This window comes from Aquarana catesbeiana, linkage group LG09 (assembly GCF_042186555.1).
Source record: "Aquarana catesbeiana isolate 2022-GZ linkage group LG09, ASM4218655v1, whole genome shotgun sequence".
NCBI classification, from domain to species: Eukaryota; Metazoa; Chordata; class Amphibia; order Anura; family Ranidae; genus Aquarana; species Aquarana catesbeiana.
The window spans coordinates 241,348,425-241,372,791 of NC_133332.1; the positions used below are offsets into that span (position 1 = coordinate 241,348,425).

Consider the following 24,367-nt stretch of genomic DNA (forward strand, 5'->3'; position numbering starts at 1 on the left):
GGAGCTAGCTGAACCTAGCCGAGTACACTCGGCTATGTATGTATATGGGCGGCGCTCGGCTCCACTCACAGTCACGCCCAGTCCCGCCATTGGACCTGTGTTATGTCCATCATAGGGCGGGACTACGAGAGAAGCCGAGGATCAGCTCTGTGTATCTCGGCGGCGCCATTTTCAAACTGCAGTAACACTGACAAGTCACTGCAGTTTAACTGCAGGCTGGGCAAGGCTGCAAACGGACACTGACAACAAGGCTGCAAATGGACACTGACAACAAGGCTGCAAATTACACTGGACAAGCATTCAGATAAACACTGATAAGGCTGCATTGATGGGCATTTAAATGTAAGTTTTTTTCCTTAAAAAGTTTTTTTCCTTAAAATTCCCTCCTAAACTTGGGGTGCGTGTTATACCCCGGCGTGTGTTATACGCCGATAAATATGGTATTTAAAGGTATGTTTGCTAGCATTGGGAATAATAAAAACTCATATTGTTTTTTTTCTTTGGGGGGGGGGGGGGGGGTTCAACTGGGGAGATTTCTCTTCACCTATACAACAGGAAGTCAAAGGAAATCTACTCTGTAACTAAGGCTAACAAGACAAACATGGTGACTCCCCAACGGGGAACACAGACATAAATAAAACCCTAAGAGAGGTTCTAACCCTTTCCTACTCTATGCAGTAGGGAATACACCCCACCTCCCCTTCCCCATAGTTCATTCAATGTAATGCATCAGTATTTCGGAGTGAAGGGAGTTCCTCCCTTCACTTGTGTCATGTCATAGGAAAGTCCTTGGAACAGTGGCTGTCCGACGGGGAAAACGTGGGTTATAGTGCACATTAGGCACTGCATATAAAAAAAAGTTGGGCTGTCGCAACGCCCCCATGCAGGTCTGCTGATAAAGCAGTACAGGCAGCCCTCTTGTACTGGGCCTCATCAGTTCAAAAGGGGGGCCCGGGCATCTGTTAAGCAGAAGGTCCGGCTGTACTGTCTTATTGCAAACACCGATCCTCCTTTGCCTCCCCCTGCAGCTCTGACAGTTTCTTCTCTTCTTTCCCCCTCCGGCAGCACTGTAGGGAGGGTTGGTTCTAGCACATGCGCCCCTTCCATTTGCTGTTCAAGCCCCCCTGTGTGCTCCTCCACCCCCCCCCCCCACAGTGCTGCCAGATTCCCTCCTCTCCTGCCGACAGATGCTGCGGGCACACAGGGGGATGTTTCAAGATGGGGAGCGGGGGAACGGGCCGGTAAATATGTCATTTACCGGCCCCTTCCTTTCCTGAATGAAGACAGTGAGCGATCGGTATCAATCACTCCTGTGTCCATTCATCAGTTTTCTATGCTTCAGTGTGTAAATGAGGAAAAAGTCTTGTAGCGCTTCCTATTCATTTATCTGTGCAGCTGAGGCTACAGAGAAAGGGACTGATAAATCTATGTCCTGTCAGGCTGTATGGGGCTGCTGTTTCTAACAGCAGCCCTGTGCCCTGTGTGTTGGCATCGGGTAAAGACAGCACCCCCTGCACTCCCATAGTATGCAACTGTACACCTCCAGACTGACATCGCCCATCAAGGTATTTTGATGTTTGCATAACTCCTCCTAAGAGCCAGCCCACTGCTTGTATCAGGGTGGAGGGCACTTGAAAGGAGTAGTGAGGCAGTGTGCTGTGATGTATTCAGGAATTCATGTACAGCACCATGTTAGACCCTCTGACCAGCCATGATCTGCCTGCATTGCAGAGAGAAGCACAGAGACTCAGTAATGACATCACTGGGTTTGAAATAAGGAATGTAACGAAATCGGAAAGGTTTTATTTAAACATTTCCTTAGCATGATGAGGGAGGAATAGGGAAGAAAAAATATAAGCAGATTAAACTCCAGTTTTACCACGTGTCCCCTGTGCAGACCGCATCATATCCCATGGCTGTCATTGTTCAAAGTGTGCTAAACTATATCCACTGTAATCTATTTCCAACACCTAAGGTGTTACCAAACCCACAACAGTAAAACCTGTCTGTATATGTAGCATAGCATGCTTGTTATACTCACTATGGAACTTAAAGGGGTTGTAAAGGTAATTAAAAAAAAAAAAAATAACAAACACGTTATACTTACCTCCACTGTGCAGCTTGTTTTGCACAGAGTGGCCCCGAACCTGGTCTTCTGGGGTCCCTCGGCGGCTGTCTCAGCTCCTTCCTGCAAGAACTAAACACCTTCATGCGAGCTCCCTCACATGGTGTCTATTTCTTGCGGGCACGCTCCCGTGATACAGCCAGTGGCTATAGCCGCTGACTGTATCACTCGACCCCGCCCCCAGGCACGCCGCGTCATTGGATGTGATTGATAGCAGCACGAGCCAATGGCTGCGCTGCTTTCAATCAATCCATTCTAGCCAATCAACGACCAGGCTGAGCGGCAAAGCGGCGCATCAGGTGAACGGGCTCAGGTAAGTAAAATGGAGGGGGGGGCTGGGGGGGCCGGTATTGTCGGATTTTTTTTCACCTTAATACATAGGATGCATTAAGGTGAAAAAACATGAACCTTTACAACCCCTTTAAGGGGTTAATCCTCTGCATTGTGTGAAAAGGCTGTTTTATCCTGTATGCACAGATCCTTCCCTCCTGCAATGTCTAGCTATAATATAATGTACAAGTGAATGTGAGAGATGACATCACTAAGGGAGCTAGGGAGGAGGTGGAATCCTTATGGGTAGAGCTCCAAAGGGATGAAGCTAAGGGGAAAATAATACTGGGAGTATGCTATGGGCCCCCTAACCTGAGGGAGGAAGTGGAGACGGATCTCCTATCACAAATTGGATTAGCAGCAAGGATGGGAAGTGTTATCATAATGGGGGATTTTAATTATCCAGACATAGACTGGGTGGAGGGAACTGCGCATTCATTTAAGGCTCGCCAATTCCTTAATGTCTTGCAGGACAATTTTATGGGTGGTCAGATGGTAGACGCACCAACTAGAAATAAAACATTACTGGATCTACTGATTACCAACAATACAGACCTGATCACGGATGTGAAAATACGGGGCAATTTAGGTAACAGCGATCACAGGTCAATTAGTTTCAGTATAAATCACACAAATAGGAAACATAAAGGGAATACAAAGACACTGAATTTCAAAAGAGCCAACTTCCCTAAACTACAAACCTTGCTAAAAGGCATAAACTGGGATAAAATATTAGGAACAAAGAATACAGAGAGATGGGTTTGCTTTAAGAGCATATTAAATAAGGGCATTAGCCAATGTATCCCATTGGGTAATAAATTTAAAAGAGCGAACAAAAGTCCTGGATGGCTTAACTCCAATGTAAAAATGCATATAAAAGCAAAGCAGAAGGCCTTCAAAAAATACAAGGTTGAGGGATCATCCTCACCATTCAGACTTTATAAAGAATGCAACAGGAAATGTAAGGGTGCAATTAGGACGGCTAAGATAGAACATGAAAGACACATAGCGGAGGAGAGCAAAAAAAATCCCAAGAAATTCTTTAAGTATGTAAACAGTAAAAAAAGGGAGGACAGACCATATTGGCCCCATAAAGAATAAGGAAGGACATCTGGTTACAAAGGATGGGGAGATGGCAAAGGTATTGAATTTATTCTTCTCCTCAGTCTTCACGAGTGAATCAGGGGGCTTCAGTAACCAAAACTGCAGTGTTTATCCTCATGACACAACACAGGAAGCACCTCCATGGTTAACAGAGGACGGAATTAAAATTAGACTTGAGAAACTTAACATTAATAAATCACCGGTACCAGATGGCTTGCATCCAAGGGTACTTAGGGAACTCAGTCAAGTGATTGCCAGACCGTTGTTCCTAATTTTTACAGATAGTCTACTGACTGGAATGGTACCAGCTGATTGGAGAAAAGCCAATGTAGCACCAATATTTAAAAAGGGCCCAAAATACATCCCTGGGAATTACAGACCAGTTAGCCTAACATCAATAGTATGTAAACTCTTGGAGGGGATGATAAGGGACTATATACAAGATTTTAATAATAAGAACGGTATCATTAGCAGTAATCAGCATGGATTCATGAAGAATCGTTCTTGCCAAACCAATCTATTAACCTTCTATGAGGAGGTGAGTTGCCATCTAGATAAAGGAAGGCCCGTAGACATGGTGTATCTGGATTTTGCAAAAGCATTTGACACAGTTCCCCATAAACGTTTACTGTACAAGATAAGGTCCATTGGCATGGACCATAGGGTGAGTACATGGATTGAAAACTGGCTACAAGGGCGAGTTCAGAGGGTGGTGATAAATGGGGAGTACTCGGAATGGTCAGGGGTGGGTAGTGGGGTTCCCCAGGGTTCTGTGCTGGGACCAATCCTATTTAATTTGTTCATAAACGATCTAGAGGATGGGATAAACAGTTCAATCTCTGTATTTGCAGACGATACTAAACTAAGCAGGGCAATAACTTCTCCGCAGGACGTGGAAACCTTGCAAAAAGACCTGAACAAATTAATGGGGTGGGCGACTACATGGCAAATGAGGTTCAATGTAGAAAAATGTAAAATAATGCATTTGGGTGGCAAAAATATGAATGCAATCTATACACTGGGGGGAGAACCTCTGGGGGAATCTAGGATGGAAAAGGACCTGGGGGTCCTAGTAGATGACAGGCTCAGCAATGGCATGCAATGCCAAGCTGCTGCTAACAAAGCAAACAGAATATTGGCATGCATTAAAAGGGGGATCAACTCCAGAGATAAAACGATAATTCTCCCGCTCTACAAGACTCTGGTCCGGCCGCACCTGGAGTATGCTGTCCAGTTCTGGGCACCAGTCCTCAGGAAGGATGTACTGGAAATGGAGCGAGTACAAAGAAGGGCAACAAAGCTAATAAAGGGTCTGGAGGATCTTAGTTATGAGGAAAGGTTGCGAGCACTGAACTTATTCTCTCTGGAGAAGAGACGCTTGAGAGGGGATATGATTTCAATTTACAAATACCGGACTGGTGACCCCATAATAGGGTTAAAACTTTTTCGCAGAAGAGAGTTTAACAAGACTCGTGGCCACTCATTAAAATTAGAAGAAAAGAGGTTTAACCTTAAACTACGTAGAGGGTTCTTTACTGTAAGAGCGGCAAGGATGTGGAATTCCCTTCCACAGGCGGTGGTCTCAGCGGGGAGCATTGATAGCTTCAAGAAACTATTAGATAAGCACCTGAATGACCGCAACATACAGGGATATACAATGTAATACTGACACATAATCACACACATAGGTTGGACTTGATGGACTTGTGTCTTTTTTCAACCTCACCTACTATGTAACTATGTAGCTTGGGAAAGCCAGCTAACACAGGCAGAGTAGCCAACCTGCACATGCTCAGTTGTGTCTTTTATGCTGAAGAGAATAATTACTTGTTCTCAGATAGCCAGGTCACATGACATTGGCATCACACATGTGGGCGTGTATACAGGCCAAAGTGGAAAGCTCCTCCTACCTGAACTCTCACAATTGGAGAAACTGTGCAGTTTATCACTGACCGTGGTATACAGATCATCCAAAAAGGTATATAGTGGCAATATTTTAATGTATAAAGAAGATTTATAAGCTGTGGACAGATTAACTATTTTCATATTACTGTTACGACCCATAACAATTAAAGTGTTACTAAGTAACACTTTAATTGTTATGGGTCATAGCACATTAGCACTATTTGCATAGCTGGAGGTGATAGCTCTCTCAAGGGTGACCCCTGCTGCACAGTGTGAAAACTACATGCAAGAAGAACCTGGCAAAGGGATCTATGTATAAAGAGTACACTGCTGCATATTTGTCTTTTGATTTTTACAATTTTTTACTCCTGCATATAAGACATCAAAGCTCAATATAACCAATCAATCTGTCATTGTTTTCCCTGTAAACTTACTGTTTTGCATTATCATTAGCAAATACATTTTCCTTATGGACTTTGGCCTTATGTAATAAACCTGTTGCTAGGATTACTACAGGAATACCTCTCAACTTTTATTTACATGATAAAGTAAATTCATAGGCGTGCGCAGGGGGTGTGCCAGGGAACACCCTAATCACTATGATGATTAGGGTGATGTGCTGCTGGCTTCCCTCCTTTCCCCCCCCATCTGCTGCGGGGGATGTTTTAGAAATGAGAACAGGGGAAGGGGCTAGTAAATATGTCTTTAAACAGGAAGTACATTTCCTCTGCAGACATTTACCTATAGGTAGTGTAAATATCTCCTAAACCTGCACCATTTAGGAGATATTTACATTACATGCAGCCAGTGACATCACTGGCGCATGCACTCTGAAGGAACGGCCACGGGTGCTTTTCCTTCTGAGCCCTGTGCTGCAAAAAGCGGCTCCCGCACGCATACGCGGGAGTGACGTCATCGGGCTACTGACAGCGCCGGAGCTCGCAAACCCAGCAGAAACAGGGAAAGATGTCAGCCGTCTCAGCGGTGTGCGGGCGCTGCTGGAGGGCTTCGTTCTAAAGTAAGTATTTCATAACGAGCTAGTATGGGATGCATACTAGCTCATTATGCCTTTGTCTTCCAGGTTTTTTTTTCCTTTTTTTAAAATGTGTTTTTTTTAAAGGAATTTACAACCTCTTTAACTTGTTCCTTCCTTTTCTAAATGAACAAAGTGAATACATAAACTGCGTTCATTCATAATTGAAGCATAGTGAACTGTGTTTATTATGCTTCAGTTTGTAAATGAACAGGAAGCCCTTCCGATTCTATCACTGTCCCGTGCAACTGAAGCTGCAGAGAAAGGCAATTGTGTTTGAGCTTTGGGTTGCACACCCTAATGCAATAGGCTGCACACACTTACGGGTACACTATTTAGCACAAGGTACATGGGAAAAGGACATGCCCCTGTAATTTCTAATCACTCCTCCAGAAAATAATTGGTTAGACCCACATGTGCTCCACCCCCCCCCCCCCCCCCAGCTACTTTTCCTTTACATTAGCTTTTTAATGCAGTAATTAAAAGACTTGTTCAATTTACGGTATTCTCAATTTTGACAGCTGGAGTGGATCTCCACCCAATTTAAAAAAATCGATCCACATATACATCCAACTGTTATTACTCAAGTGATTTTCAACATAGTATTTACCTATTGATCCTGCTAGTGATATTGGAAATAGTATACTTTCTATGGAGGGCTATCAACAATCAGCCAGTGCTGCTGAATTCCTTCACCTGCTGTCTAACTTCCTTATCCCTGTGAGAAGTGACGTCATCACGCTGGTGTCCTTCACCATCCAGGTATTGTTAGGCTTGGAGTTATTGTTGAATCCCCATTTCCCAGGCTCCCCAAAGGTAAGTTGCTAGATCCACCCACTACCAGGGAGAGACACAATAGGTTCCAGGGCTCGCAAGACTGCTTAAAAAGTGCTATAAAAATATTTTTTAAATTTGATTTGTTAACAAAGAGATCTCTAGCAGCAAAGGGCTACTGTGATCACATGCATTGAGATGTTTACGTTGCTATACTTGCCATCTACTTTAAGTAGTACATTTTTATTCAGCCCTTGGGGCACATTTTCTCCCACTGATACGAGACAGGGAGGTTGATTTAATAAAAGGCAAATATACTGTGCACTACAAGTGCACTTGGAAGTGCAGTCGTTGTAGATCTGAAGGGGAGATTTGAAATGAAGGGAAGCTCTGCTGATTTCTATCATCTAATCCTGTGCAAGCAAAAATGCATTTTTTTTATTTTCCTTGCATGTCCCCCTCAAATCTGCAGAGACTGCACTTCCAAGTGCACAGTGGATTTGCCTTCAGTAAATCAACCCCACTATCTCTCCAACTGACACCAACAATGGGGCACTATATCTGGCATTGACACAAACAATGGGGCAATATTCCTCCCACTGATACCACCGATGGGTCACTTTTCCTCCCACTGACAGCAACAGAGGGGCATAATTCCTGCTAATGACATAAACAATGGGGCACTATTCTTCCCACTGACACCAGCAATGGGGGGGATATATCTTCCAACGGAAACCAATGATGGGGCATTATTCCTTCCACTGACACCAATGACAGGGCACTATTCCTCCCACTGATAGCAAGGACGGGGCACTATTCCTCCTGCTGACACCAACGATGGGGCACTATTCCTCCTGCTGACACCAACGATGGGTCACTATTCCTCCTGCTGACACCAACGATGGGTCTCTATTCCTCCTGCTGACACCAACGATGGGTCACTATTCCTCCTGCTGACACCAACGATGGGTCACTATTCCTCCTGCTGACACCAACGATGGGGCACTATTCCTCCTGCTGACACCAACGATGGGGCACTATTCCTCCTGCTGACAGCAACGGTGGGTCACTATTCCTCCTGCTGACACTAATGACAGGGCACTATCCCTCTTGCTGACACTAATGATAGGTCACTATTCCTCCTGCTGACACCAATGATGGGGCACTATTCCTCCCACTGACACCAATGATGGGTCACTATTCCTACATGTAGAAATTGTTTGCATTACTTACTCCCACTAATGCCAGGGCAACTTCTACTCGCAATGGCCACAGTCTGACCCCCATAAAGTCTGACGGACAGTAAACTGGCCCTTTGTTTAGAAAGTTCGGAGACACCTGCATTATACCAAAAAGGACAACTGAGAAGGAAAAAAGAACAGGGAACTGGTTCCAAAAGGGGGACAGTCCCTTAAAATGAGGGACAGTTAGGAGCTATGTTAAAAGGACAGGGTCACCATACTTCACTAGAATAAATGAGCACACATTACTATGACCAAATGACATTGTTGACTGAAAAGTACTTGCTTGCTTTAAATTTTTTACAAAAATAATAAGAGAATAATGGAAAATCCAAAGCGTTAGCAAAGTGGACTATAATTCACTCCTTGGCCAATGATAGCTAGCGGGTAAATAGAGGTTCTACATACCAGCACCCTTGTTCATTATATGCATAGTGTGCCATGGGCTGGCCAAAGATAAAGGCTGCTATCAAAGTCAAAAAACACTTCTGTCCCTCTGTGATCTTTGGCCACCGAGTGAGATCCAATAAGAATCCAGCTTCAAAGGCCACAGATGGTTATGGCGCTAGAATTCATGTCCCCTTTGATATCAGGGGCCTAATACAGAAATAGTAAAATTGTAGTAAAACTGCTCAAATTAATTGAAAGCTTTAACCGATGTTATGCTAGCTCTTTAAAGCTCTCGCTTTATCTATTACCCCTCATAAGAAATGATTGTGCAGAAAAGGCGAACAAAAAAAAAAAAAATGAGCTTGACAAACGCTGGCCTCCTTTAAACCTAAATAACTATTTACTATGTGACCTTTTACTACTACTTAGTGCCAAGAAAGATTTACCATTGGGCTGAAAGGACAATAAGGGAATTGACAGCACAAGAATCTTTATCTAGTACAGAGAACTGGGTGTGCTGTTATACTCTCCTTTTTTGCCAAAATAATGGCCGGTAAGAAAACATATTTAGAGGCGACCAAGTGCCCACCGTGCCGAAAGCTGCCCCTAAACCTGGAAAAGATTGCTCCTATTATATAACTTGTGCGCTTGCTTCATTCACCAGACACTGAATTACCGGTAAGCTGTGATACATCAGTCCTTTCACCCTCAGAAAGAACATGGAAATAAATTCACAAAAACTGAGAAGATCAGAGGATTGTGTGAATTATGTGCTCTCAATGTTATATTTAGAGGCGTTTGGGGAGACAAATAGGAGACGGAATCTTTCTTGTAAGAGTGGCTGAAGAATGCATGTTAACTCCAAACTTTTAAATCTTTCTTCCACCAAAAAAAAAAAAAAAATTTCATGGCAACTGTGCCTCTGCCACCTGCCTTTGCCAATGGCTTCCAGTGGTATCGCTTAAAGCAGGACTAAACCCATCCATTTAACAGTTCCAAAAAACAGCTACATTCGTGGCACATGTCACATTGGCTGTGCTCTCAATCAAACTGTCAAACCATCCGATGGCTGGTGTCATAACTGACCACATGGGCAACATCATGGCAGTTGAAGATCAAACAGAGGCCAAGATGGCAGCTTCTTCGGCTGAAAACGATAGAGGGGTTTAGTTCCACTTAGTCTTTCTGGACTGATGTTTCACAGTAAAGTGGAATTCAACCTACACAGAGCTATACAATTGTAGCAATAACTCTCGGTGGAGCTGCTGGTTTAAAGCGGGCTTGTTACCTTCACTCTCCTTCTCTCTGTTTCACCGGCACCGGGTCTAGGGTTCCGTTGAGTTTACCTCCGGACGATACAAGCACCAACACTTGAGTATGTTTTCAATGCTTTATTGAACAATTAACGAAGGAAGTAGCAGGAAAGAGGCAGAAGGGAAAACTTCAGGGAAAGCTCAAATACCTTTCTGTAGGATTCTTGACGAATGTCCTTTAGGGTTGAATATTACAATAGAATGCGCTCCCCTCGTGGGACACAATCTTTGCTCGCCTGGATAGGCCTCTCTCACTTGCCTAGCAGCCAGTACGTAGCACGAACAAAAGTCTCTGCCACAGACTTGCTTGAGATAAACCCGTACGATCCTCTGCCACAGGATGTATTGGTTTTGTGGTAAATGTCAGTCACAGTGCCTGAACCTTTAAGCCAAACCCGGCAACACTATGCTGTAAAGTTACTTTAGGATACGTCCTCCAACCGAGTCACCAGGCCCCTCTCCAGACCAGCACTCTGCATGATCCTTCCATGACAGGTCCTCCCCTGGGATCTCCTCGGTTGTCCAGCTTCTTCACTCTGGATAGACAGCTCAGGACCATTCCTCGGCTGCTGTGGAAGGCCCCAGACAAGCTTCTGGGCCCACCCATGCGCCACAGCGGCATGGGCCTCCGGAAAGGAGGACCACGAGGTAGCACTCTAACGCATACCTGTCGGCCAGGAGGGCCAGCAGGTGGCTGTAAAACGACCCTAAAACATGGCGTCTGTCCCATAAATACCCTCTCCCAGAATGAAACTCGGAGGACCACCTCCACTGAGTTGTCTCCGGGACAGAAGAGCATCCATACGCTTTAACACGTTGCCTTTCCAACACTAGCCAATAGTAACAACGACACCCATTGGCCCAGTATGGAAACACACGCAACGTCAGCCAAGCTGGAACAGAGGCAAATCTAACTTCCCCTAACGAGCAATTTACTAAATTTTCCTATCAGATGGTAGATCGCAAATCTACCAGCGCTACACAATGCATACAGTATATGTGAATTGCTTTAGCCGGCAAAGTACTTGTAATTTCCTTCTGTCCCTGGCACAATTCACACATTTCTCATGGTTACACCACTATTGTCCACTGGAGTCTCTTGGGTCACCTGCATTTTAATTGAACTATGAAGGGGAAGTCATATATAGAGGTGTTTAAAGCATACGTAAACCCACAATATAATATTACTTTGACACCCCACTTCCTTGCTGATCCCAATGCTAGGTACCACTAAGGCCCCTGAATATTTCTCTGTTGGCAGGACCATGCTTCCTTCATGTACCAGCCATTTGCCACAACTCTAAGCTGTGGCTTGGGGTGATATCTGTGATAAGTAGAGGTGCTGACTGGTTGCCCAGGGGAAGACAGCCAATTAGTACCTCTGGTTCATACCATTCCCAGCCCCACTACAGCTTAGATCTTGAGTATCAGGGAACAGTGAAATGCCTAGGCATGAAACCAGGAAGCAACTGAAGAAATGTAAAAAAAATTAAAACAATTAAACACGGTACTTTCCTATCTATTTACCAATGATAGCAGCATGAGGATTAAACATAATCAGAGTTGATTGGGAGAGTTAAATGCCACTTTAAGAGAACCTGTCTCTTTGCCCTAAATGCAGAAAGTCGCATTTTCCTTAACAAAAAATTCAAAAATACAATTGGATGTTAAACATCAACACAGATTCTGTACTTGCATTTTTTTAGGCATTCAGTTCCTGGAATGCTTTTTAACTGCTCTCACTAGAAGTGAAGAGATGTTCTAAATATCCTGACTTTTAATAAGAGCAAAGTTCTTAAAAGTGAAGACAACAATTACCATCCTTGGGACATTGTCTAAAAAATACTTACTATGTGAACACGCCATCATCTTCAATTAAAAGGTTAGCTATTACTTAATAGGTTTCAGCCATGTCCACCTAATAAACCCAAAACCATTAAAACAGCACTGATACAGCACACTAAACACAAAACTGGTAGGTTTGTTGATCCATAGTTTAGATCCTCCAGCCTCTCACCTGTACTGCTGTCTGAAATAGGATTCTGGTTGTTGTAGTTCTTCTCTGTTGCAGGTTCCTTGTTGCCTGCTGGTTTCCAGCGTGAGTCAGTTGAGTTGCTGTTTGCAGGTGTTGCTGTTCCAGCAGGCTGAACGTTTTTCTCAAAATAGCCTGGATTGGTGATGTTCCCCGCTGGGCTGTACTGGGCCACCAAAAAGTAGACCCGCTTGCCATCTGTGGCCACGCCATAGCCAACCTCCTTTGAGTCTTTCCACACAACCTGGGTGAAGTGCCCTTAAGGAAGACACATTTATTTTATTATCAGAAAAAAATAATAACTATTATTTTGCATTGAAAAATGTTGAGTGGCTGAGTACACAAACTTAAATTGCAACATCTAACACATAAGTATAATCACAAGAGTGTCATGAATGAATAGCAAGTGTACAGCAGAAATAGCTTTTGTAACTTTTTTCCAACAAAAATTACAATTCATTTACTTCAGCTGCCCTGGAGGAATGCTAAACTCAGAATGAACAGGTTGTATGTTTAGACCATTGCACAGAAGCTCACTTCTAACTTTTATGGGATTCACTTTGCTCTATAGTCTACAGTCTAGAAAAATAGGAATTTTGACTTCCCTGTAAAATCCCTTTCCTAACGTAAGTTACAAGACACAGGCTCCTAAGCTGGCCATACATTGAACGAAATTCGGCCAGGTCAGCAACGACTGGCCGAATTTTGATCCATGTGTGGTCACTGTAATTGAACAGAAGTCAATCTAATGATCGAGTTCTGTTCAACCGCCCTGTCGGATAAAATCTGCTCAATTAATGCGGCAGGCAATAGGCTGCAGTGCTGATCTGTGTATTTTCCCTACTGTCAGAATACAATAGTGCAGCAGGAAGCAATTCTGAAGAACCAACAAAATGAGGTTGAGGTACCCACTGAGTCACTAGGGAGCATACAGGGGGAACAATGGGAGCGATATCCCGCACAAAGACTTTCACCAATGAGTGAGAGGCAAGTGGCTAAGGCCGAAAGGCAAGCCTAGGACCAAAATCTGACCATTTATGGTACTTAAGACCAAACACTGGCCCAGACCAGACTGGAGAAAAGACAAGATTTGTCTTATAAGGCCTGGGTTGTGGTGGTAGATCATGGACCAAAGGATCCTCACGAGCTAGCCAGAGGTTTCTGGTAAATCTCAGATTTTCTACCAAAAAAGAAAAGACAGGGAGACGGGAAAGCCGTTATAGTGTAGTAGGGTCTTTCAAAAACAAGAATGCAGTGCTTCCACAATAAATTGAAAAGAGGTCAAAATGAACTTACAACTGTTGAGGCTGTGATCTAGGTGAATCACATGTCACATCATTGCCACAAGCTCTGCATTCCACCAAGTGGCCAATAAAGAAGATTCCCCAAATGGATCTCACTATCAGCTGATATTAGACACCAATTTTATCACCTTGAACTGAGGAAGTGACAATTTAATGCCATGAAACACATTTTATTTGGTGAAATAAATCAATTGGATGTTTTACTAAAGCAGGCGACTCATACCTATCCTTTGAACAACCTCATCTGGCGCCTCTGCCAATCGAACTACCTACAGGCCCTTTTTGTGCTGACTCTTTCTAACCACTAAGATTTGTCTAAGGCAGAAATGCATGGGAATTTTTTAACATGGGTTCCTATGGAACATGTTCACATCAATGCATTTTGTGCCTCTGCATTTTTGGAAAGGGTGGGGGACTTTTTTTCCATGCTAAATGCAGCGTTTTGCATGTAATAGAATTCAGTGTTGGAGGGACACCCAAATTGCCCTGAGTTCCAGGATGTTGATCATTGGGAGCATGGCTTCCACTGGCAGTCAAGTCCCCTGTATTGTGAGGGTCTCCAGCACTCCAGCCCAGCCCGACAGGTTGGGGTCAATTGTGAGCAACTTTCAAGAAGATGGGAAAAAGTATATATTTGGTTGTACTCCGCGCTTAGGTATGGGCTGCTACCTCCCTTGAGGTAGTCCCAACTGGAACCCCCTTAAAAAGAATTTGTAGATAGGTATAGGTTTGGTGGCGCTGCCTGTCACCCAGAGAGTGATCCTCCACAGTGAGTCACTCTTTCCGGGTGAATGTGCAAGCAGGGAGGGTGTTTTTTCACTTCCGTTACCTGAAAAGTGAACCACTATTTGGGTTGCTTATCCCAGGTGGATAGTGGGGTAAAGACTAGAGTATTATCCGTGTTATCTTTAACAGAGGGTATTTGTATACCTATTTGTGCTCCTATTTCAATGATATTTTTATCCCTGTGATTACCTTGCGCTATAGAGTTGAAAGTACAAACGCATGTGCAAGATTATAATATATTTCTTATCAGGTCTGCATGTGCCTTCCAATTAGATTGGAAATCTACCACATGAAGACCCTGATCATGCGTGACTAATAGTTCCTTGTAAACGATATAAATGCAATCTTTAGAAACTGAAAAAGACATAATAAAAGTCCAGTGAAAAATTTCTAAAAAAAACAACAGAATCTGGTACACGTAGCCTCCCTGGCGGTTTTCCCGAGTGTGGCTCGGGGTTAAAATTCAGTACCATTAGCGGTAAACCCGAGCCACACTCGGGATCGCATTGCAGGATCCTGGGGCGGCGTTACTTACCTTGTCCCCGGGATCCTGCGATGTCCCCCGCAGTGTCCGAGGGCTCCGTCCTCCTCCGAAGCCTCTCCGTGCCAGGCTCCGTTCCCTGCGAGCGTCGCGACGCACGGGGGCGGAGCCTGGCGGCAAATTCAAAAAAATGTCAAAATCATAACACATACAGTACTGTAATCTTACAGATTACAGTACTGTATGAAATGATTTCACATCCCTTTTGTCCCCAGTGCTCTGGCCCATGCCCTGCATGCAGTTTTATATTATATATCCTGTTCTTTCTGCCTGGAAACTGGAGATTGTCCATAGCAACCAAAAAGTGTCCCTTTACGTCAAAAGTGGCTTTAGACCAGCTAGAAAACAGCGATAGTAAATTAGAACACTTGCAGAATTGAGCGATAGTGAACTGTGGGGAAATTTATTTTATTACTATTTTTTTTTATTTTTTTTAATTATTAATTTTTATTTATTATATTATAATTTATGTTTTTGTGTTTCAAACTTTATCATACCCGGGATATCTACTAGACTCTGGTTTGGACAGATTTAAGTGTGTTATTGTTAAGATTTACAGACCTACAATATAAAACGCCAAATTTCCATGCAAAATAATTGTACCGCTTTCAGCACCTAAAATCCGAAATAATCATACCGCCAGGGAGGTTAAATTAATATTTCTATTTTGAAAATATTGCATGTAGTGTCAGAATTTCCAGTGACTTTTGTGCTTTAACCAGTGTGGTCCGTGCCTGGTTTTAGCCACGAGTGTACCATAAAACAAGTGACTTCCGTGCTCCCCTTCAGTTCCCCACTCACCAGAACCCTGCACCCCTGCAGGGGCAGAAAGCATGTATTGAGTGTCTAGGCAGTTCACGGAATGATCACCTCCTCCTTAGCTCAATAGATGCTGGGGTATTTGGACACCTTAGCTCCTCCATGGTCTCTCCACCACGAGTATATATGTTGCAATGAAACACCTCTGCGGCTCCCTATAGGGTGTCCTCATGGATGAAAAAGACGGGCACTCATAATGAAGACCTGAATGGTCCGTTTTATTAAAAATAGTTAAAAAGTTTACAGATAAAACTTGACTCAGTCAAGTATAACAGCTAGCATATTCTGGTTGCTGAAAGTGAGCTCGGAGCTGGCGTGCGTTCCACGGACTGCAGATTCGCAAACCGGAAGTGACGCGAGTGCGTACCCAACTCCACTTACGCGTTTCGTCATAGGACGTCGTCTGAGGCGGTGGGAGAAAGTACCTCCCCAATTCCAGTGCCAGACAGGAAACTCATCACATTAGGGCAAGCTTAGTTTAGCTGGTCAGGCGAATGGGACAATTCAGAGACAAAAAACTAAATTGTGGATTGCAGTGGTCTGGGGTGAAACTGGGAGCATGATACTAGGCTATCTTCAGGCCCAAGACCCTCATGCAAAAGCAGATGGGTACATGGAAGCAGGAGCTTGTCTGGAGGGAAGAAAGACCTGTGTCCAGAATCAGGCCCAGATATTCCAAGCAGTGGGTCAGTTTCAGCGGTGACTTCTGGAGTGTTAAGCTCCATCCAAACTTCTGCAGAAACTTCTGCAGAGTCTAAAAGTTCTGACTCAATGGACCACCCTGTCTTTTTTTCTGTCGTCATTCTTCTATGTTTCTATGTATTAGAGAAATTATGGCAATTTTCACTCTGATTATGCGGATATTTGTCAAATCCGCACAGTGAATATTTTGTACATAGGCCCCCAAATGTATCCTCCCAGTGGTTTAAATTGTGGTTTACCTTTTCAGAAAAGGTGAACTGACACCACACACCCTCACCACCCACTGGTCCCCGCTGTACTTATTTCTGTGGGTGCTGAGCTGTCAGTGCGGTCTGGGATTTGAAATTGACACATTAAAGTGTTCATCTTTTCAGGAAAAATGAAAAGGTAAACTAAGACTGTACATCCTTCCCACCTCCATTCATAATGAAAAGCTGCCCTAACACAACACATGTTAACACACAAAGTAACGTATGGTAGTGCACTGCAATGGTTCACTAAAGTGTGAATCGGCTCTCAATAAATTCTCCCATAGCATTAAATTGCAAATAGCGTACAATAGTGACATCTAGTGGTCCAAGACCAAACTGTTTTTAAATTAAAACATTAAAATGTTAGTTCACTTATTCAGAAAAAATGAAAAAGGTGAACACACATCGACATCCTCCCCACCTCCCCCATCCCCACTGTACTTACCTCTGTGGATGCTGAGCTGTCAGTGCCCATGTCTGCGGATTTGAAATCCCTGCTTGTCTCCCTCTTCTCCATCCAGGGCTTCTGGGACAGATCAGAGCGATGCTCTGTGCCGATGCTGACCAATCAGAATCTCTCTGATTCATCCCAGAAGCACTGCACAGAGAAGAGGGAAAAGAGCATTTCAAATCCCCAGACCAATACATGGGCACTGACAGCTTAGCATCCACAGAGGTAAGTACAGTGGGGCTGGGGGAGGTGGGGAGTATGTACAGTGTTAGTTCACTTTTTCAGTTTTTCTGAAAAAGTGAACTGACACTTTAAGGTTTTAATTTATAAACAGTTTGATTTTGGACCACTAGATGTTGCTATTGTACATGAACTATTTGCCTTCTGTGCAATGGGAGAATTTATTGAGAGCTGATTCACACTTTAGTGAACCATTGCAGTGCATTAACACACATTACTTTGTGTGTTAACATGTGTTGTGTTAGGGCAGCTTATTCATTATGAATGGACTGCCTGCCACCACAACAGATGAAAAAACACACATTACCTTTCTTTTAGCAAAACAGCACACCATAAAGGCACAATGTTGTGCGTTCCATGGCGCCTTGCACTCTACTTACTGTACAGTGTGTTGGGTTACCATTACCAAAAATGGCACCATAAAGCAGGTGTGTTGCAGGAATGTGCGTGTTTCACCACGCACTGCAGTAAAGCACAAATATCAATGGGCCCTCACGCAGATGCAGCACGATCAGACCCTATGCTGTACAAATTGTAAACACAACAATTCCTTCATGCGTTTCTTTCTCCCTCCCTCCCTTCTTCTCTTTCCTCTATCTATTCCTTTCTCCCTTACTTCTCTTCCTCTCTCCCTCCTCATCTCTTCTCTCCTTCCATCCCCACTACCTTCCTCTTTAATGCACATACAAACAATCATGCTCTGAATTCTTCTTACCTGTGTTACTGGAAAAGCCAGGTCTGCTGAAGTTATAGTTCTCAATCTCTTTGTACCAGCTGTCCACTGGTTCATTACCTGAATATAATGAAAGACAATAGAGAATTATGAGTAGTATGACATCTTTCTCTCGCAAAACCTGCTTCAACCTTCCAGGATGTAAAAACAGAACTTACCTTTTTTCTTGATTTAGATGGGAGTGGAATGGTTAGAATGTATGTCAGCTTTTTGTTTCTGTCTGTGTCTCAAAGGGGGATTTTCTCTCACTTCCTGTTTTGGTGACTACATAGAAACTGAGGGGAATGTCCCCATCAGAAGGGTGGACAGCAGTAATAATCTAATGAGGCTTCCGACCTTACCCTGCTCTGCTATAAGGTGTTTTTCTTCTTGTTTGTGACCCAGTAGAACAAGTTTGCTGTCTCTGAGATGGGCGCAAGTGGAAACATTCCTGTAGGGTGTATCGATCCATCCCGACTATCTGATATATTTATTGTGATTTTTTTGATTATGTGCTACTATTTTTATGACTGTTTCTACATTTAAGATTTTATGTATTTACTACTATTACTGTAATTATTTCTACATTTTATAACGGTGTCTCAACAGATAGTTATATATGCATTGATGTATATTTCTTATAAGTTACATTTTTCTAATGAGTTTTTAATGTCACATTCTACTTTTCTGTATTTGTGTACATTTCTTATGATTTATAAAAATATATATAAATCATAAGAAATATAAATGAATACAGAAAAGCAGATATTGACATAATTACTATATCTATATATGTGTTATTATGTCGATATCTGATTTTCTGTATTCATGTATATTTCTTAGGAGTTATATATATTATATATTTTTTAATGAGTTATTTATGTCTCTTCTGTATTCATGTATATTTTTTATGATTCATATATGATATATACTGTATATACATTTTTTTTTATGAATTATTATGTTGATATCCACTTTTCTGTATTCATGTATATTTATAAGGAGTTATATGTATTATATATATTTTTCATGAGTTATTTAGATCATATTCTGCTTTTCTTTATTCATGTATATTTCTTATGATGTGTGTATATATATCATATATATTTTTTTATGAGTTATTATGAAATATACTGCTTTTCTGTATTCATGTATATTTCTTATGAGGTGTATTTAATATATATATTTTTTATGCATTATTTATGTCATATTCTGCTTTTCTGTACTCTAGCCCAAAAGAAGGGAGAGGCATTACCCCTGAAACGCGTTGGCTTCATCTAATATCTTTGTTCAATAAACAATTCGATTTGACCTTTTTTTTTTTTTCATGAACTTTTGTACTGGATGCTCCTCAGCACCCACCCCAGAATTTTGCTATCCACGGAGTGTTCTCTTCGAGAACATCAGAGGGGCAGCAGCTCAGGGCCAGAAAAAGGTCCATCTACATGGCACCTTCACTGCACATCAGCCCCTGTGAAGGAGGACTGAGGCCTAATTCACACGCCTGATTCACACCTTTTGCATTTTTTGTGCTTTTTGCATTTTGCAGATTTGCACTACAGAATATGTTCCATGTTAAATGGACTGTAGTGCAAATCTGCAAAATGCAAAAAGCACTAAAAATGTGTGAATCAGGCCTTAATTCTATGATATATTTGGTTGTATGAATACCTCACTCCTATTAGTCCAGTGCTATCACACCTACACATCAGCTGTATGGTGACACAGACAGCATTAAAAACCTTTTTATTAGGGGAAAAGAAAAAATATCTATGGTCCTGCTGTTGCTTTATGTACAGTATATTTATTACACACCTCCAGTGGCGTCTCTAGGGGGTGGCTTTTGGGGCTATAGCCCAGAATCTGGGGCCCATAGCCCAGAGTCTCTGCAGTGGTCCCTGAGGGGAGGCTCTCTGGGGACCCTGATGTAGGTGGGGGACTCTCTGGGGACCCTGATGTAAGTGGGGGGCTCTGGGGATATATACACACACACACACGTATATTACTGTATATACACGTGTATGCCCGCCCAAGCGTATGACTTTCTTTACTACGCTGCTGTGGGCTCTAGCCCCAAATCTTTTGTAGACCTAGCAACGCCCCTGCACACCTCAGTAGCTATTTTAACCAATGTGTGTTATAAACTATTCACTTGAAGTCCATGTTTCTTATTAATATATTTGTTAGCTTTTTCAAATGAACATATGGAGATATCCTTCACATAAAAAAATCCTGTTTATAAATAGGAAGCTCCATATGGAATACCGTATTTCATTGAAAGTCAGCTCACATTTACACTTATGCCCCGTACACACGGTAGGACTTTCCGACGTAAAATGTGCGATCGGAGCTTGTTGACAGAAATTCCGACCGTGTGTAGGCTCCATCAGACAGTTTCCATCAGAATTTCCGTTGCACAAAATTTGAGAGCTGGTTCTCAAATTTTCCGACAACAAAATCCGTTCACGCAAATTCCGATCGTGTGTACACAATTCCGACGTACAAAGTGCCACGCATGCTCGGAATCAAGCAGAAGAGCCGCACTGGCTATTGAATTTAATTTTTCTCGGCTCGTCGTACATGTTGTACGTCACCGCGTTCTTGACGTTCGGAAATTCCGACATCTTTGTGTGACCGTGTGTATGCAAGACAAGTTTGAGCCAACATCCGTCGGAAGAAATCCATGTATTTTGTTGTCGGAATGTCTGATTAATGTGCGATCGTGTATACGGGGCATTAGGATACAAAAGTTACCCGGCACTTTGAAAGGTTCTACTTTGTTGACTGGATATACATTATGGGCCAACCAGACAATGAGCTGAAATGAATAAAATGTGCAATACTCAGAAGTCAAAGCTTTCAGTGACAGCAAAATAGAGGCATTTTTTTCATATTTTCTATCTATGAAAGTGCTAGGGCCCTGCTTATTATCTTTAACCTTTTTTTTTTTAGGGTAAATAGGGTTTTTAGTTTCATTTTGTCATTTTGCCCCTTTGTATGCATTTGTTTCTTAGATATATGGATGTACTAAAGTGTCATAAACTGGTTACAAATAACTATTGAGATGCAGCATATACTTTATTTCTTTTTAGCTATTAAGAGTATTGTATGCTGCAAGCATTTGAAGCCTGACAACTGCTCTAAACCTTACCTATTCTATCGAAAAATGTGTCTGGTGTTCCCTTTTAACTTGTGTTAATGCTAAAGAGTGGAACAGACGTGGATGGAGATGACTTCTCTGCTAAGTGGGACTTCTTTATTTGCGATGACTTTTGGTTTCTGGATTGCACAGGGGACAGAATTTTGTAGAACATTTCTCCTTATTAAGCAGAACTATCATACTATGTATCTCCTGAATCTGTGAGAGATAAAGATAGTTTCAATCATCCTTATTCTGAATAAAGGGAACTCGTAATGAAGAAGTATAGAAGCTGCCACTGCTGATGTTATCTTGTGAAAATACTAGTTTCCTGTCTGTCATTCTCATCCACTGGCTTCACCACTTTCTGAGTCATTGGGGTTGATTTGCAAAAAGCAAACAGACTGTGCACTTTGTACGTACAGTTGCATTCTGCAAAGGAATTTGCTCCAGGACTTTGTAAATGAGGTGAATCTTCACTTGAAAAGATTACTCGATCACATGCAAAGAAAATAAAAAAATAGCATTTTTGCTGGCACATGATTTGATGATGGAAGTCAATAGAGCTTCCCCTCATTTACTAAACTCTGGAACAAATCCCCTTGCAAAGTGCACAGTTTATTTGCCTTTAGTAAATCAACCCCAATGACCTAAAACTAGTTTAGAGGTTCTGGTGCCACTCTGACTTTCTAATCTGCATGCTTCTTCCAGGTCTCTGGGTAAAATAATATTCAGGAAAACAGCATTTTGACAATGAGGTAATTAATGACAACTCATGCAGGGACCAGCTGAATTTCGATCCATGTATGGGCAGGCTGATTGTACCCAAGTCAATCCATTGATCAACTTGGGTACAAACAGCCTGTCAGAGATTTTTTACTTCTGTTTTTATATTCATTGTATTCTGCCAGCCAGGGAGGCCACCCACGCCAGAACACAGGCATTCCCCTGACTCTGTTGATGGGGGAATCAAGTGATTTTCTTTCCTTCCACCCAGGGCTTGCCTTTTTGTAGGGATTCTCTAATCCCAATACTGCCCAGTAATCATGGCATGTGATGCTCCAACCTGTGTCATCCTGTGGCGATGGGTTGTATGTAGTGCATTTCCCACATTGGCATTGCCACTGCGGTCCGATGGAAGGCTGTGTATCACTGATGGCGTACCTGGCAGATCTCGAGGGTTGGAGGAGCTCTTGTAGTATAAGTTTTCTCCCAGGTCCGTGTTGCTGTGCTGAAGGCCTTTGATGGACAGTAGGTGGTCAGCCCACTTCTGAGCTGACTTGCAGAGGTCCCGGTTCAGCAGGAGAGGTGGTGATCCATGCAGCTTCCGATATTTGTTGTGGGCTGACAGGAAATCTTCTTCAAACTGCTTTGAGTCAATTCCTAATAGACAAGAAGAATCTGTTTATTTTCTTTTATACTAAACGTTTTTTATTGAGAAAAAGAAGTTTTCAGTACAAAATGACATTAGATATAAAACTACTACTTATCGCAAAATCATTTGGGCTACAGAGTTAGACAATGGTCATCCAAATAGATAAGTATTCGAGGTTAAACATGACAATCTCAATGCTATATGTTCTTATCCGCTACATGGCATGTCAAACAAGACTGCAACCAGAAGGTCAAACACAACAAAAAAGGAAACAATCACTCAGGTCATTCTTGTAGACGAAAAGTGAAGCAAGGGTTCCATTTAGTGTTGTAGATAGGGATGTCATGCAGTGTGTGAAATATTTTTTCAGATAACATTATTTGATCAACTCGAGAGATAACTTGCGAGAATGGGACTGTGTTTGACTTCCATTTAAGGGCGATTGCCCAATGTAGCGTAATACAAATAGTGTGTAAAAGTTTCATTAGGGGTTTCGGGGATGTCAGGGATTTTTTCAAATAGTAGATAGTGAGTATGTGTCAGAGCCATGTGCCTCCCCGCCAGCTTATCCATTAGCTCCAGAGTCGCCTTCCAAGTAGGTTGCAGAGCTTCACATTCCCAGAACATGTGCAAAAAAGAACCTGGAAAAGCAGATCCTCGAAAACAAGATGAGGATGTCTGCGGGTGGATCTTTCCCAAAATAGTACCAGCAGGTAAATAATTTAATCGCTTTTTCCCAAATAATAAGGGATTTGGTGCATTTACGCATATTCTGCCAGTTAGCTTCCCAGTTTTTGTATTCATATTCCAAGTTTAATTTGAGTTCCCACTGGGTCATATGTTTTAGTTTGGGACAATCTCTTACCAGCTCCATAGACTTATACAGCCCAGAGATTAGGCCTTTATGTCTAGGGGCAGTCTGGCATAGGGACTGAAAAGAGGTGTGGGACTCAGAAGGGACCATAGAGTAGTGTGTCCGAAAAAAGTGATGGATTTGCAAGTATCTATAAAATTCACCTGCTGGGATAATTTTTTGGGCCTGCAGCTGGGAGAAAGAGACAAACTTCTCATCCTGCAGGAAATCCTCCAGTGTTGTCAGGCCCTGGTCTGTCCACCACCCAAAAGCATCAGGATCTTCAAAGGCCGAGGGGAGCCTAGGGTCACCAAGGAATGAGGCGCAAGGGGGGACTGCTTTCAATCCATCCACTCTAGCCAATCAACGGCCAGGCTGAGCGGCAAAGAGGACATCGAGGGCGAGCGCAGCAGGTTTAGGGGCTTAGGTAAGTAAAATGGGGGGGCTGGGGGGGCAGTATTGTCGGATGTTTTTTCACCTTAATGCATAGGATGCATTAAGGTGAAAAGTGCAAACCTTTACAACTCCTTTAAGGGTGCATTCTCACTTTAGAATGCACCCTGCCTGTGATTACATAGGAGAACCCCAACGGGGGTACCCGCAATTAGCTGCAAGTAAGCAGCCTCACTGAAAGCAATGGGAGTCTGCCGGGTCACCCAGCTAATCGTAGGCAGTCGCATGAAATTGCTCATGCAGCGATCACATGCAAATGATTAGCCCTGGACACATAGGGGTTGATTTACTAAAGGCAAATAGACTGTGCACTTTGCAAAGTGCAGTTGCACTCTGTAAGTGCAGTTACTCCAGAGCCTAGTAAATGAGCAGAAGCTCAGCTGACTTCCATCATCCAATCATGTGCAAGCAAAAATTGCACAAAGCAAGGTCTATAAAGACAAGGATGAGCGAGTTTGGGGTGGAGGAACTTGACTGGCCTGCACAGAGTCCTG

General features: G+C 42.8%; 1 protein-coding gene across 4 annotated transcripts in view; it reads right to left on the reverse strand.

The window, feature by feature from the left end:
* LOC141108439 (uncharacterized) overlaps positions 1 to 24,367 on the reverse strand; it is a 132,737-nt gene that overhangs the window by 62,237 nt on the left and 46,133 nt on the right. For all 4 annotated transcript variants that reach the window (XM_073600045.1, XM_073600042.1, XM_073600043.1 and 1 more), the window contains exons 3-5: positions 22,357 to 22,575; positions 18,057 to 18,134; positions 12,233 to 12,505 (exon numbers count right to left, since the gene is read on the reverse strand). In XM_073600045.1, coding sequence (XP_073456146.1) covers positions 12,233 to 12,505; positions 18,057 to 18,134; positions 22,357 to 22,575 — 570 coding nt within the window. The remainder of the gene's footprint in view (positions 1 to 12,232; positions 12,506 to 18,056; positions 18,135 to 22,356; positions 22,576 to 24,367) is intronic.